At 42.2% G+C, this 17,225-nt stretch overlaps 1 protein-coding gene across 3 annotated transcripts in view; it reads right to left on the bottom strand.

The window, feature by feature from the left end:
* Positions 1–17,225, bottom strand: part of tbc1d22a (TBC1 domain family, member 22a) — a 490,669-nt gene that overhangs the window by 31,450 nt on the left and 441,994 nt on the right. For all 3 annotated transcript variants that reach the window (XM_060903060.1, XM_060903062.1, XM_060903061.1), the window contains one exon: positions 12,102–12,197. In XM_060903060.1, coding sequence (XP_060759043.1) covers positions 12,102–12,197 — 96 coding nt within the window. The remainder of the gene's footprint in view (positions 1–12,101; positions 12,198–17,225) is intronic.

The raw sequence follows: 17,225 nt of genomic DNA, 5'->3' as shown, positions 1-17,225 counted from the left end.
TAGGCTTAAGCGAACGATAATGTAAGCTACAAGTTTGATGGTACACGTGAAGATTAAAAGATAGCAGTGTTATCTTTACCGGCTCTCAGAGTTTCAGCAGTTTAGTTGAATTTTGTATTGCTGGGTTTCACGTGACGTCATAGCCGCCTCATTAGTTATTCAAAACTTGAGCTGGTGGTCTATCAAAGTTCAGTTGACAAGAAGAAACCTTTGTCACATGCACACTTCAAGCACAGTGAAATTCATCCTCTGTGTTTAACCCATCTGAAGCAGTGAACACACGCACACACCCAGAGCAGTGGGCAGCCACACACAGCGCCCGGGGAGCAGTCAGGGGTTCGGTACCTTGCTCAAGGGCACCTCAGCCCAAGGCCGCCCCATGTTAACCTAACTGCATGTCTTTGGACAAAGCGTTTGTACGGAGAAGGTGCATTGTTCGCATGAAAAATGCCTTACGCTTGCATTGTTTTAGGTTGTTCGAATCAATCAAACCGTGAAACTGATAAAAGTTTCTTAAGGGTTCCCCGTGAACGAACACAAGATTTCACAAAAAGACGTCGAGAAAGGTGGGTTTTGAACCTCTCACTGAAATCGAAGGGAGCCGAGTCGAAGCATGCTCGAGTTTGCAGTGATCACTTGGTGAAAGGTTCGTATCGCCCTCTCAGCTACGTCCTTCGTGTTTTCCAAGTACTTTTCTTGCTACGTGTCATTATTTTATGGTACTTTTTTTTTTAGTCACGAAGTGCTAAAGTCCCCGGCTGTTTCTTTGTTTCCTCCTCACAAAGTCCATATGCATGAAGGTGGCGACAAAATTCTTCCCCAGCCGTACAGTTACAATGCGCCGTGATCACTTCTCCGTCTTGTTTAACTAAGATCCAGGTCTTTAAAGGGGTTTCTGATGATCTTTGTGAATGATTTACCTGAGAGATAAGAGCCTGCACAAGTGAGAATCAAGCGAACTGCTGTTTGTTTACACTTCAACTTGCAGCGCTTCGTTGTAAAGACGTGAACAAAAAGCTTTAAAAAAAAAAAAACACACTTACACGGGCAAAAACAATACAGGATTCATTCAGCAGCGACTTGATACCGAGATCCTTTACCCAGCCACATACCAAAAAAAAAAAAGTCGTAAGCCTCCATACTCTTCCACACTTTCATCTGTTTTGCGGTGTAGAAGGACGTCTGCAACACCAGATAGTTCGAGATGTCGGGGAACTCGACTGAAGGGTAGTTTTCGAGACCGTATGACAAATCCTTCTTTCCCAGACTGTACGGGTCGAGTCCATTGCACATAGCAATCTTCTGAATATATCTAAAGCCAGCAGTGGCTTCTAGATTACAAGCATACTCTGATAAGTTATTGATAGTTGTTTGCACTCCGGCAGTCGTTTAGACCACCAGCTATTTCACTTCCGGTAAAACCGCCAAAAAAAAAAGTAATGTGACTGAAACCCAGCAGTATTCTTGTTCTGTTGTTAGTAAGTAGTTAGCTTTTTTTTTGAATAACTGATGACTGTAAAGTTAGATTGTATGAACCCAGTAGTGGATCAAATAAAAATAGGTTTATGCTGTATTCAGTGAGTGGTAAGTCTTCGAGAGTGTTCGTGATACTGGTTGGGGAGAAGGGAAAAGAGGGACTGTGCATGAGTTTCGTATGGTAGGGGTGCACACCCCTACTTCCTGTGGATATACTACCCCCTATTCGTTTGAAGTATAGAGTATGAATTTGCCAGGTGGACAATTCTTACACATGGCACATTTAAAGAGGAGATATTATGAAAACTATATTACGATATTAGAAAGGGAGATATTACGAAAACATCTCAGCACGTACTGGTTTGGGATTTGGCCTCAAAAAGCTAAAATGTGCATTGGTAGAAATAGAAACGCTCAATCAAAATTTAATAATTCTCAATAATTTATTGGTTACAGGTCCGGGTAGGATTACGTCATTATAGTGCACTTGTCTAGGGAGCCTGATGCAATTTGGAACTCAGCCAGCGAGCGAGATTCACACATTAGGGAAGTCAGAGGAAAAAAAAAAAATCAGAGAAAAGTAAATGACGCATGGCGTTCTCTAAACATCGAAAAGTATACAGTGAACTGTCTCATACGTATGTTCCGGGACCATGGCGTTTATTATAAAATTGCTTGAGATTGCTAGAGACATGCCATGCATGTTTAATCATTTAACATAATTCCCTGACACACTTTTTGGAAAGTTTGCGAGTTGTTTTATTGAAAATACGCCTTGGTTCCTTTCTTCTCATTCCTCTCACTCTGACTGGGTAACATCCAACTCCGTCAGCCAACCAGAGTGAGGTTATTACATATTTAAATTTAAAGTACACTCCAAAATCAGCCTGTTTTATCCAACAGGGTTTTATACCATGCTAAAACTGCATGGGGTTTGGGGGGCGGGAGAGAAGAGTCCAGACGTTTTTCAATGAATAATAATTTAAAAAAAAAAACTCGCAAACTTTACAAAAGCATCTTAGGGAATAATATTAGATCATTGAAAAGGGGTAATACGTCTCCTTTAAAGAATACATGATTAAATCTTATCTAATTTTCAATAGAGAGATCGATAAACAGATAGACAAACGTGTGTCAAGGCTTCGTAAAAGTCAATGGTTCCTTTAAGTTTTCAGGCACAGGGCTTTACTTTTTTTGTGGTTTGTCTAGAACATGACAAGCTGTAATTTTTTCTGGTCATTAATTTCAACTGAGAGAAAACAGAAAGCCTGGAGGGGATGACTGTTTACATCTGTTATAATGCAAGTGATAATAGGGACCTTTTTTTGAGGATGCTCATTGAAACATTAGATGCAACCGTAAACAAATAAAAGTACAATGTGTCATTCTTTAATAATGATGATGATAATAATAATTTTAAAAATTGTTAGCGTTGGCTAATTGCTATTGTCAGGCTGCACCACACCAACACAATTATCTTTCATTTTGTTTTTTGAATGCTCATTCTTATTTTATTCCTTCCTTAATATGCTGCTTGCCATTTATTTCAGGAAAAAAAATAACCACCACCACCACCAACATGTCACTCCTAAAGCACAGCATTCACTTCCATCTCTAAATAACGAACACCACATACTGACTCATGACTCATTCACTAAGCACCTTTAGGAGTTGTTACTGTCCCTATAGTTCATCAGATTTAAAGAATATAATAATAGAGTATCGGTTCTCAGGCCAGAACTTGCAGCACTATTTTCAACGTGGTTTTTTTTTTGCTCCCAAATTTGCAAGTTTGCATTTTCCGAGTCAAAGAAGTCGTCCTGTCGATCAAATGTTGTGGATGAGGTTTTAAAGAGACACTGTGTGCTTCAGAAAAAGTGGAATCTGACTAGACAGTGTGCACAGCTGACAGTTCCACATTCTTCTCAGTACTGCTAGATCTGCAGTTTTCCCATGGAAATTACTTTCCATGCTGCAACCATGCTTGTAGATGACTTGTTATGGGTAAACAGGGAAGCAGGACTGGGTCTTATTTTCAGTGCATATTCTACTCTGCATGCAGGCTGTGGTTATGATTACAGTCTAGTGCGCGGTCAGGTGAAATGGTGCATCAGTGGAAATAATCAAAGTATTCTAACTATAGCAGAAGGAAATGTTGAAATTAAAAGAGTGGATTAGTGTTACAGAATGAAGGGCTCGCTTATTGACAGGGAAACTGCAAAAGGAAACAGGATTGTGGCGAAACTGGTGCATGAGCGTGAGAAAGTGTAAAAATCAAATGAAAGAATTGTGAAAACTTGAACTGGCACATAGATATTATCATGAAAGAGGAGATATATATATGTTATTTACCAGCTGGGAGGTCTGTATGGTGAAATACCATGACCGAGATCTTGAAAGTACTGAGCGAGGCCCTTTGGGCTGAGGTCGGTATTTAAGGCCGAGGTCACAGTATTTCACCATACAGACCGACCTTAAGCTGGTAAATAAAATTATTTTTTTCTTTACCAAATTCTAACAGAAAACGAGAGCGCCCGAAAGGGGAAACCGAGCCGAGCCGCCATTTTGAATCCTCATTCACAACTGTAATGCAAATTGCTTCCTCCCCGGTATACAAGTGCACTTCCATGGCAGGAAAAAAAATACATTTTGCCGCCTATGTAGTCCCCTATTTATACAAATAGGAGTCATTCAGGATTCAGCCATGTTTTTGCTCAGCGTTAGCAACAGTTACAGGTTTTTAGCTTTCTCCTGAAATGTTTTCTTTTATTTTTTTCTTCCTCAGGGTAGTAAAACTCGCTTTCTCTGTGAACACTGTCGTTATCGGTATCCATGCTGTAAAATTAATGCTATTCTCCTGAGAAATGCTGGCAAAAATTTATAAAAGATTTTTGATAATCTTATCAATAAATCTTATTTAAAAAAAAAAGATAAATGTTGACAAAAAAATGCTACTGTTTGCTGTTGTTGTGAACGAGCAAGTCACCAGAGGTCCGTAACCGTATCCTACGGTACGGACCCGCTCGCCAGCCAATCAGAGCGCAGGATGTGATAGAAACCGCACTGCGAAAAAAATAATTAACAGTTATTCCACGAAATCGAGTCATACATGAGCTGAGAGCTACGCGCCTCATCAGCTACAAGCCGTGTATGACGAGATTGAGTGGAATAACTGTTTTATTCTATCCACATTCATTGGATTTTGAGAAACGGGGCATTTTTATTTTTTGCAAATTCAATAAAAATGAATTTGCAAAAAATAAATGAACTTCCGGGACGCTCCATAGTGTGCGACCCAGCAGCCTAGCGTCTCTATCTTTGTAACTTTCTACCTTTTAAAAAGGACTATTTTAAACCTTACCTCGCGTGTGAATGTGTACTGTCAGTGATTTTCAGCCATGCAAATTATGGGAGCTCTCTTGGAACTTTTAGTGATCTTTCTCTCGGTAACGTTGTTACTGGGCTCTCCTACCTGTTGGGAAGCAGGTGGACGCAGAGTCACCGGGAGAGCTATATACAGCAGAGAGTTTCTCCTCTCGCTACGGACTTCAACAGCCGGGGTTATCCCTGTTACCATCCCGAGGGCGCTGTACAAACCGGCCTTGAAGCCTCGGAAAAGGGGAAGGAGAGGTGGCCCACGCCGGAGACTTAAAAACATTCAGTTGGATAATCGCCACAAGTTACCACCGCTCCCCACTATACTGCTATCAAATGTGCAATCCATCCGTAACGAGACTGACGAACTGGAACTATGGACTAAGACCAGAAGGGAGATCAGGGAGTCGTGTCTACTTGCTTTCACGGAATCATGGCTCACCGACCTAGATCCAGACGAGGATCTGTCAATAACTGGGTTCGGAAGCCCAATTCGGCTTGACAGGTCACCGGAGGCGACGGGGAAGAACAGAGGAGAAGGTGTGTGTTTCTATATCAATGAGCGGTATTGCAACATCGTAACGGTCAGAGATAAAACCTGTACCGCCGACATAGAACTACTTTCCATCTCACTCCGTCCCATCTACCTTCCGCGTGAGTTCCAACAACTTTTTTATACACTGGTATATATTCACCCACGAGCAAATGCGGCAGCTGCTGCTCAGCTGATTGCAGACACTACACACAAACTGGACGAAATTTGCCCCGATGCACCTAAATTCATCTTGGGAGATTTTAATCACTGTGACGTGAGGAGGACTATTGCCGCTTTTCCACTACAAACGCGGCTGAGTCGGGCTGAGCCGTGCCGTGCTGAGTCGGGCTGAGCGGGGCTGTTGGAGTTGCATTTCGACTACAGCCGCGCTGAACTGTGCTGGCTGGAAGTGGGTGGACACATTGGGTGGAGTTAGCGAAAGTGGGTGGACGTCAGGTGATGTCGTTAAGCAGCGCAAACAGTGACATCAGTGGCCTTTTAAGCGGTAGTCTCACGACCCGGATAGTAAACAATAAACATGGAGGACATGGAGTCGTTAGTGTTGCTGGTCTTGGTGCTGTGGCTTGTTGTCACCGACAACGCGGACAGATACTGGCAAGAGCGTATAGATGAGGCGAGGCGCATAAGGCTTCAGAAATTCTCGTAATTCGTAATTCTTCTTCTTCCGGGTTTACGGTGTTTACAGATCCCAGCGCGCTCGCGGGGCGTGTGTGGGCATCTGAGGACACTCCTCCTCACCAATCAGTGCACAGGGGAGTGTCTGCTCACGCCCCCAGCCTCACTCGGCACGGCTTGGCTCGCTTCAGCCCCACTCCAAAACGGTGCGAGTTTTAGGGGCTAAGCAGGGCTGAAGCGAGCTGAGTCGTGCTGGTTTTTGGTAGTCGAAACGCGAGCCGTGTCGGGCTGAAGTGAGCTGAAGCGAGCTGAAGTGAGCTGAAAAAGGGTAGTGGAAAAGGGCCATATGAGAACTTATGAACAATATGTAACTTGCACTACAACCCAGAAAAAGTCCTCTATTGATCTTTGCTATGGGTCAGTAGGTGGAGCTTACAGATCCATACCCATGCCTTCCTTGGGAGCTTCCTACCACAACAGTGTTTACCTTATGCCAGTGTATAAACCCTCTTTCAGATGCTTAGAACATGAGGAGAGAATTGTGAAACTGTGGTCAGAGGATAGTATCTCTTCTCTGCAAGCATGTTTCGAGTGTACTGACTGGGAGTGCTTTCAGGAGGGGTCTGAGAACATTGATGAACTAGCAGACACTGTATCATCATACATCACATTCTGTGTGGACATGGTCATCCCAACTAAGAAGATTGTCACTTTTCCGAACAATAAACCATGGGTGACGAAGGAACTTAAGTCTGTGATTAACAAGAAAAAGAGGACTTTTTACACTGGGGGCATTTGGGAGATTAAAGCTGTGTCCAAAGAAGTAAAAAATGAGATTAGGAAGGCTAAAATGAAATATAGAAGGAAAGTGGAAGAACAATACAGTGGAGGGGATCTTAGAGCAGCCTGGCGAGGAATAAAGTCAATGGCATCTTTAAATCAACATACTGAACGTAGAATGCCTATTACTGTTAATGGTGTTGAGTCATGTGATCTTCCAAATGCTTTCAATTTATTTTATTCATGTTTTGAATCCTCTGACTTTCTTGACAATATATTTCTATGTGGAGAAACATTCTGGTTCCTAATAATGACCTAATGATATCTCAGGAGCAAGTAACGTCTCTGTTTAAGGAGGTCAATATTAGGAAAGCCGCTGGCCCTGATGCTGTTTGTGGCCGCACACTACGCTATTGTGCAGACCAGCTAAGTGGAGTATTCACCTCCCTCTTCAATATGTGTGCAAAACAAGGCCAGGTTCCCCAAATATGGAAGAGCTCCACCATAATATCATTAGCTAAATTAAATAAACCCAAGGAGCTAAAAGAGTTTAGACCGGTAGCTCTTACATCTCTAGTGATGAAGAATCTTGAAAAAATCCTTAAGGCTGAAATTATGTCTTTGGTCACTGGTAAGCTGGATCCATTACAGTTTGCTTATCAAACTGGTAGAAGTGTAGATGACGCAAAACTTTTTATTTTAGATACAATACATAAACACCTGGAGAAGCCTGGCTCCCATGTTAGACTTTTATTTGCAGATTTTTCTTCTGCTTTTAACAAAATGCAGCCGCATATCTTGATTGAAAGACTAGCTCATGTTTTTCAATTACCAAATCAACTACTGTTGCTGCTTTTAAATTTTTTAACCGATAGAACACAGAGTCTTATGCCGCTTTTCCACTACCAATGCGGCTGAGTTGGGCTGAGCCGTGCCATGCCGAGTCGAGCTGAGTGGGGCTGTTGGAGTTGCATTTCGACTACAACCGCGCTGAACCGTGCTGGCTGGAAGTGGGTGGACACATTGGGTGGAGTTAGCGAAAGTGGGTGGACGTCACGTGATGTCGTTAGGCGGCGCAAACAGTGACATCAGTGGCCTTTTAAGCGGTAGTCTCACGACCCGGATAGTAAACAATAAACATGGAGGACATGGAGTCGTTAGTGTTGCTGGTCTTGGTGCTGTGGCTTGTTGTCACCGACAACGCCAACAGATACTGGCAAGAGCGTATAGATGAGGCGAGGCACATAAGGCTTCAGAAATTCTCGTACTTCGTAATTCTTCTTCTTCCAGGTTTACGGTGTTTACAGATCCCAGCATGCTCGCGGGGCGTGTGTGGGCGTGTGAGGACACTCCTCCTCACCAATCAGTGCACAGGGGAGTGTCTCCTCACGCCCCTAGCCCCACTCGGCTCGGTTTGGCTCGCTTCAGCCCCACTCCAAAACCGTGCGAGTTTTGGGGGCTGAGCAGGGCTGAAGCGAGCTGAGTCGCGCCGTTCTGAGGTAGTCGAAACGCGAGCCGTGTCGAGCTGAAGCGAGCTGAAGTGAGCTGAAAAAGGGCCATTAGGCTACATCCACACGACAACGGCAACGAGATTTTAAAAAAAAAATATCGCGTCCACATGGGCAACGGATCAGTAAAATATCAGGTACATATGGCAACGCAACGCTTGCTGAAAACGATGCAATACACATGCCACACCTCTAGGGGCGCTGTAAGACGGTCCCATCAGAGACACCAGAACAATAGAAGAAGTAAGGACGCATGCGCATAAACTATTATGCGCGAGACTTCATATTAGCCACAAAGTCAGAAAAATCTGTTCGTAAAGTTACGTTATAATGACCAAATACAATGAAAAGTATTTTTCCAGTCTCACCTGTGAAAGGTAATCCCATGTGATCTCGTTTGGACGGTAAACCTGTTGGTACAGTTAAACACAGCACATGAATGAGGCATCTTTATTCTCTGCTTTGCCCCATCCAATATGGCGGCGAGGATGACGTATGATTCTACGCAGAAGGCGGCGTCTTTAATGGTCCAGAATAAATTGAATGATACATGTTGATGGATTAATTTGTTCTTCTACGCCCTTTTTGAGGAATGTATTGTAGGACTTAAACCAACATCTGAAGAGGTGAGATCGCTCCTTTTTTTCCCTATTTTTGCTGGCGGGATTGACTCTGCCCTAAGGGCTATTCTCTCTCTCTCTCTCTCTCTCTCTCTCTCACTTTGCACCATTACACAATAATTATTCACAGTGAAAATATTTTGTAAGCGTGTTTCATGAACCAAGTTATAGGATTTACTTCTACCCGGCGTGAAGCACGTGGTTGTGACGTCATCGTAAACAAATCCGTTCTACTCATCCAGACGACTTCGCAACGGCGCCGTTGCCAGATCTTTCCACTCTGGAACCCGTTCTCAAAAGATTTCGTTTTGGGGCACCCAAAACGCCGGTGCCGTGTGGACGCCAGGCCGAAACGATAAACAATTTTATCAGATTCACCTGAATCCGTTGCCGTGTGGACAGGGCCTTAGTAAATGGTCACCTGTCCCAAGCTATTACTTCAAATACTGGCTCGCCGCAAGGATGTGTACTCTCTCCTTTGTTATTTATTTTGTATACAGACAGCTGCAGGTCTTTCCAACAAGGAAGCTACTTGGTTAAGTTTTCAGATGACACTGTGCTGCTATCATTGTTCCAAGGTCCGCATTCCAGTCATGGGCTAGCATTGACATCATTTGTGGAGTGGTGCGACAACAACTTTTTAGATCTAAGTGTTGATAAAACAAAAGAGCTTATAATAGATTTTAGGAGGGCTAAGGCAGAGCCAAAGGCAAGTGTCATACATGGGGAGGATGTGGAAATCGTCGACACATACAAATACCTAGGTACAATATTTGACAGTGAGCTGAAATTTCACATAAACACAGAGACGATTGTTAAAAAGGGACAACAGAGAATTCATCTACTGAGAATGCTAAACTCTTTCAGTGTTTCTAAAACTATTTTCCGTAACTTTTATCAGTCTTTTATTGAAAGTCTTTTAACTTTTTCTTTTTTATGTTGGTTCAACAGTCTATCAGTCAAAGACACGAACAGTCTCAGTAGCATTGTTAACACTTGCTCAAAGATTACTGGAATCCAACTAAACAGTCTGAGTGGTCTGTTTAGCAAACAGGCGGTCCATAAAGCCAGAAGTATTATCAGTCAGCCTGATCATGTCTTAGGTGGAGAGTTTTCCTTAATGCCGTCAGGGAGGCGCTATTATTCTGTCATGACAAAAACAAAGAGGTACTCTAACTCCTTTATCCCTGCAACCATTAGATTATTAAATAAGATGGTAGGTGTAGAGTACACCAGAGAGCACACCAGTGAGGACTGGTTCTACTAAGGGTTGTTTAGCACTGACAGGACAGGATGTGATGTTTGGCTGAATGTGTGTGTATTGGATGTACGTTTTATTTTCTTCCTATTTATTGTATTCTTATTTCTTTATTTTTTTATTTATGCTATTTATTGTTTTGTTGATTGATGGAGACTAGGACTGACAAACTAAATTGCCCATTGATGGGACAAAGTTTTCTGAATCTGAATAAACAAAAACTTTACACAAAACATCTGACAAAATAATTTCCGCTTAGAATGTAAACAAACTGGCAAAATAACAGGAGCAATTTGTGAAAATGCGATAATAATAATAACAACAATAATAATTCTCAAAAAATAAAAAATATGTTCTTACTGTCAAATACTTTTCTTCCATGTTTTTTCTGGTTTATTTGGGGGGGGTTGTTTTTGAGTTGAGTTTTTATTTCGTCCTCGGTTGCTTCAGCAACACGCGCCGCCATTTTGTTTTTCTCTACTCACCGTACATGAGCTGATATCCTAATAGTAGAGTAGCCAATCAGAGCGCACGACTGCTCATATCCAGTGAATGTGGATAGAATAATATCAGATTGAGCTTATTTTCTGATCTGATCCACTAATGTGTTTTACATTACCATTACAATGTTGACCGATGCATCGTTACCTCAGGAGCAGTTAGTCGATCCGGACTTACACTTTTTGTCCACGTAAACATCAAGTTTTCATTAGTTTCACTGTGATTACTGAACAGCACACTAATATAAATCAGTAGATAATAAGCTGGGACTTTAAGGGGTTAAATTAAGCAGCTCTTTCTAGTCCACTCTGCCGCCTACATTACGTGAACGAGAGGGTGGCTGAACAGAGACTAATGTGAAAGAGAGACTTTGTGTTGAAGACCCGAGGAGGGGAGAGACAGATGCGTGTGCCCCTTGCTTGTGGGTGGTTCTGCGAATGCCAAGCGGAGCCTGACTGGCTGCTGCAGTGGCGATGCAGAGGATCATACTGAATCAGTGGGCACTGTAAACACAATCAATCAAGCGCCTGCCCTGCAACACACCACATACACCATGCACCCCTGACACGCTGCATATTCAACACACCCACACACGCACGCACACCCAGGCACACAATCTAAATGTACAAAGATGCCGAGGAAAGAAAATGGAAAAGACAAACAGAGAAGAAGAAAGAGAGCACAAAGTAGAAGAGACTAGCTGGGCAAGATGCCGCAAAAGGGAACAAAGTAACACACGAGTGTTTGACATACAATATACTGGCAAGAGAGAAATGTGCTAATTGGTGAGTACTGAGGATATTAAAAAAAAAAGTGTGCACTATTAAGATGTAGTTCAGTTAGAGATCAACTTAAAGCAGCCTTCCCAACGTGTCCCCAGAGCTTTGCAAACGCATCATTATTCCCCTCCCCAGATCCCAACACTGAATTGCTGGTTCAGGTGGGCTGGGAGCGAGGAGACAAAATGCAGACCATCTGAGGGTCCCTGAAGACTGGGCTGGAAAACACTGACCTAGAGATAAAGTCAGAGGCAATAAGTGGGTTCTGTGTGGTGCTGCCTTAGGGCAGAAATAACCAAGAGGGACTTCAGAAACTCACATATCTTCCTCATCTAAACTCTTAACTTGACATTTATCTTGGGGATGGACAGAGAGAGAGAGAGCGAGAGCGAGAGAGAGAGATTTTGAGTGAATGAGTGAGTGAGTGAGTGAGTGAGTGAGTGAGGGGGACAACCACCCAATGTCACCTTAAAGCAGCTGCCACAGTCATCACGCTAATGCACCTGCAACAACCCAGTGACCCCCAGAGTTAATGAGGATAGAGGGGCTTGAACGAGGACACTTCCTGCAGCTCTGGGACTTGAGAGAGGCATGGCAAAGACAACACACACAGAGGAATATTTCCAAACTCACCTGGAAGTCCTTCTCCTCCAAAATCTCCTTCCTCCAGTGCACCAAGAAAGCAGCGCACACGTACAGGTGGAAGTGGGAGAAGCCCTCGGGTTCGGCCTGACAGCAACACACAAAACAGAGCAGGACAATCATCAGAACATGAGCTCAGAACAAGAGTGGATTAATGAGCGATCCACGAGCCCTCTGAGAAATAACTGGGCCAAGGTTAGATAAACTGCGAAGACTTCAGGACGTCCCCCATTCACTCTCGCAAAACGAAACCATCTATTATATTCTTCTACAAGGTTCATGATCAGCTGCTGCTTTCAGAAAACACTGAAACATACTGGACACACACACACAAAAAAAAAATATCATACTCATGTGGATTAATATGGTTTCAGGAATAGAGGAATACTGTTGCGATGGTTTTATGGAAAGTTCTCTTATAGAGCAGACAAGAGGGCCCCCAGGCAGGCGTTTCAGAGAATCAGAACCTAAGTGGTACCATGCAGGCTGCAGACACAAGAGTCGATAAAACCCATCTAAAGTTTGTGTCTCCATCGCTTTTCTGAAAATCTACGGGGAGAACACTAGACAAACAATTTTTTTTTTTTTTTAATACAGAGAGTAAATAAAAAAACTAGATAGAGACTGTGACTAAAGTCACAGTAATTTGCGCTAGCTCTTACAAACCGGGACGTCTGGTCACTGTACCCTATAGATCCGGAACAGTAAGAGAATGACGTTTAGTAAGGAACAGTTGCGCCCTGAACAAATTAAAAAAACCTGATTGAAAAAATCATGAAAATTGACAGAGTTGTACACTACCGTTCAAAAGTTTGGGGTCACCCAGACAATTTTGTGTTTTCCATGGAAAGTCACACTTTTATTTACCACCATAAGTTGTAAAATGAATAGAAAACATAGTCAAGACATTTTTCTGGCCGTTTTGAGCATTTAATTGACCCCAGAAATGTGATGCTCCAGAAACTCAATCTGCTCAAAGGTAGGCCAGTTTTATAGCTTCTCTAAAGAGCTCAACTGTTTTCAGCTGTGCTAACATGATTGTACAAGGCTTTTCTAATCATCCATTAGCCTTCTGAGGCAATGAGCAAACACATTGTACCATTAGAACACTGGAGTGAGAGTTGCTGGAAATGGGCCTCTATACACCTATGGAGATATTGCACCAAAAACCACACATTTGCAGCTAGAATAGTCATTTACCACATTAGCAATGTATAGAGTGGATTTCTGATTAGTTTAAAGTGATCTTCATTGAAAAGAACAGTGCTTTTCTTTCAAAAATAAGGAAATTTCAAAGTGACCCCAAACTTTTGAACGGTAGTATAAATGATTGAACTAAAGCCTGTTTTTCATAGATCATTCCGGATCAGTGATCCAGATCAGCACCAAAAGTCATAGCAATGTACTTCAGCACAGAGGTATTCTTCATGTAAAATTTGGTGATGGTTGGAAGAAATGGCGCCCTAAAAACATTTGGATAATAATAATAATAATAATAATAGGAAGAAGAAGATAAGATAGAATTTTGTTGTCATTGTTTTAGAAACAACGAAACACAGTTTAGCAGCTCTTGGTACTGGCAGTGCAAAATAGACACATAAGAACAAATAACACAAAAAGAAACATAATAAATAGACAAAAAAGCAATAAATAGGCATTTTCCTTGGGTGACAGTAGAAGAAGAAGAAGATTGATCCTGAGTAAGAGTAACAATTTGTGCCAATGCTGCTAGCGCAAATTAACAAACTAAAACTGATTTATTATACATACAGGATACTTTTTCAATGGAATAAAAACATATGTTCGATTCCCTTCTTGTGGGTTTCATTCATCTGGTTTGTTCGCATGCAAGATTCTCATCATATCGCTTATCCTACGTGTATTACATCGCTCTACCCAATGGAGAATAAGTGTTGAATATGGTTTACGATTCTGCATGGTTGTCAAGACGATATGACGTCACACATCGGAGCTGATGCGAATATCCAATGCGAAAGTTTTCTGCTACGTATGCGCAGAAGCATTTTTGTTTGCCGCCGGCGCCCACAGTAAACTCATGTCACCTCTAGCCGCTTTATCCTGTTCTACAGGGTCGAATTGAAAATGCCATAAGATACATATTGCACGTAAAAATTCCGCACTAACAAGCGACTGTGACAATTTGTAAACAAACATGGCCGCCAGTAAAACCTATAATTGTTCCATCGAATGTGTATGCATAATCCTGTAATAAATGAGCTGGAAAAAAAATGCAAGATGAATTAGTACCAGTTTTTGTATGAAAAAAAACAAACGCTCTCCAGTGCTCATTTTTTATGCAATATGCTTGGAGCATTGCATATAATAATAATAATTATTATTATTATTACATAAAAAATAATAAACTTCAAATAACTAGTATAACTGTACAAAAAGATTTCTATAATTGTTCAAAGTTACACACGTATAATAATAATAATAATGGCTATCTTTTCGTGGTATATCAGATGTATTCCATTCAGCTGACTCGTCTTTGCCTCATTCAATATCACACTAGCTGAATGGAATATATCTGACATACCATGAAAAAAAAACAGCCATTATTATTATTTAAATAAACCCATTTTTAAAAGGCTCAGTAAACTCGGATAACCAGCCTGAATAGCGATAACCCCACAGAAAGATAACGTCCCCCATCTGCATATGTACATATTATCCCAGCATAAAGCTAGAGCCCAAACAGGACACATGACACAAAGCAGGATAGGTGATAACCAGCGCTGGGGGAATATGAGCGCTCTGTAAGCAGTGCACGGCACAAAGTTGGTTTAGTTTGCAAATGCAGGCAAACATGAGTCAGCATGGACAAACAGACAGGCGAGAGGAGAGCAGCCATTGTTGTTCAAAGAGCATGGATTCTACAAAGAGCGTGAGCAGCATGGCTCCTACAGCTGGCTGTGAGAGAGCGCTTCACACAAGCAGAGACCACAATCATCTTTTATGCCAGCCACAGACAGGACTTAATGAAAATCAATGGCTGCCCCGCTTTCTGCCAATAAACAAGCAAGATGGGTCTCCCCTTCAAGGGTAAATGAGAGCAATGAAAATATTCCTGACTCCGGCCTTCGAAACCGCAGTCGACTTTGGGGCCACGTGTCTTGTCTAGCGCAATTAGCCTGAAGTCATCTTCTGTCACCTCCTTGTCAAAGTGACCACACAAGCGTGAAATCCGCTTAATAAGACACTCAAGAGACAAGCTGAGGCTGCAAGAGCACCTGCAAAAGTTTAATCACGTGGAGAAGAAAAAAAAAAAAATGTTGCTACACTGTGCTTTGGCGAGGTGGTCAAAATCTTTCGCAAATTCCACACAACAGATGGGAGGGAAAAAAAAAATTCCCTAAATGACTGGCCTACGACCAGCAGCTCGAGCAGACTTGAACCATGTTGCGACTGGGCAGGATTCCCGTTCGACGAAACGCGTGCGAGAGTTAAAAATCCATAAAAATGTTCTCCGACAAGTGCTCTCCATGTACATGCTCGATACACTCCCATTACAACAGAAGCACATTTTAAACACTTCTACACTACGAGAAACACCATCAGTGTAACTGACTGTTTTTTCCCCCCAATAAATAGAGAACGCAAAAGCAGGAATAAAATAACTAAAATAAAAATACGATACAAATCCGGAATACGAGGGAGAAAAGAAACAAAGTCGAGATCGAGCCAAACACCCATGACAGTGACTATGCTGAAAATCCACCTCTGGTGTGGAGGCGTGGGAGTTTTAAGAGAAAATCTGAACAGAGTGAATATATGTGCATGATCTACAGTACAGTGGTATGCAAAAGTTTGGGCACCCCTGGTCAAAATTACTGTTACTGTGAACAGTTAAGCAAGCTGAAGATGAAATGATCCCCAAAAAGCATAAAGTTCAAGATGAAACACCTCTTTTCAACATTTTAAGCAATATCGGTGTATTATTCTGGTTCTGTACAATTTTACAGTGAAAAAAGTAAAGGTGTAACTTGCAAAAGTACGGGAACCCTAGGAGATTTGAGCACTCAGATCACTTCGACCAAGGTCTCAAACCTTAATTAGTTTGTTAGGGTTATGGCTTGTTCACACTCATCGTTAGGAAAGGCCAGGTGATGCAAATTTCAAAGCTTTATAAATACCCAGGCTCCTCGAACCTAGTCCCAAAAATCAGCAGCCATGGGTTCTTCTAAGCAGCTTCCTACCACTCTGAAAATGAAAATGGTTGAGGCCCACAAAGCACGAGAAGGCTATAAGAAGACAGCAAAACGTTTTCAGATTGCCATTTCCTCAGTTTGAAATGTAATTAAGAAATGGCAGGTAACAGGAACAGTGGAGGTCAAGGTAAGGTCTGGAAGACCAGGAAAAATTTCAGACATAGCTGCTCGTAGGATTGCTAGAAAGGCAAATCAGAACCACCGCTTGACTGCAAAAGACCTTCAGGAAGATTTAGCAGACTCTGGAGTTGTGGTACATTGTTCTACTGTTCAGCGACACCTGCACAAATATGGCCTTCATGGAAGAGTCATCAGAAGAAAACTTCTCCTGCGTCCTCACCACAAAATTCAGCGTCAGAAGTTTGCAAAAGAACATCTAAACAAGCCTGATGCATTTTGGAAACAAGTCCTGTGGACCGATGAGGTTAACATGGAACTCTTTGGCAACAACAAGCAAAGGCATGTTTGGAGAAAAAAGGGCACAGAATTTCATGAAAAGAACACCTCTCCAGCTGTTAAGCATGGGGGTGGATCAATCATGCTTTGGAGTTGTGTTGCAGCCAATGGCACGGGGAACATTTCACGGGTAGAAGGAAGAATGGATTCAATGAAATTCCAGCAAATTCTGGAAGCAAACATAACCCCATCTGTAAAAAAGCTGAAGTTGAAAAGAGGATGGGTTCTACAAATGGATAATGATCCTAAACACAACTCAAAATCCACAATGGAAAACCTCAAGAGGCGCAAGCTGAAGGTTTTGCCCTGGCCCTCACAGTCCCCTGATCTGAACATCATTGAAAATCTGTGGATAGACCTCAAAAGAGCAGTGCATGCAAGGAATCTCTCAGAACTGGAAGACTTTTGCAAGGAAGAATGGATGAAA

The sequence above is a fragment of the Neoarius graeffei genome, chromosome 21 (genome assembly GCF_027579695.1).
Source record: "Neoarius graeffei isolate fNeoGra1 chromosome 21, fNeoGra1.pri, whole genome shotgun sequence".
Classification (NCBI taxonomy): domain Eukaryota; kingdom Metazoa; phylum Chordata; class Actinopteri; order Siluriformes; family Ariidae; genus Neoarius; species Neoarius graeffei.
Note: the sequence above shows the minus strand (reverse complement) of the source record. Positions and strands in the feature narration are given on the sequence as shown.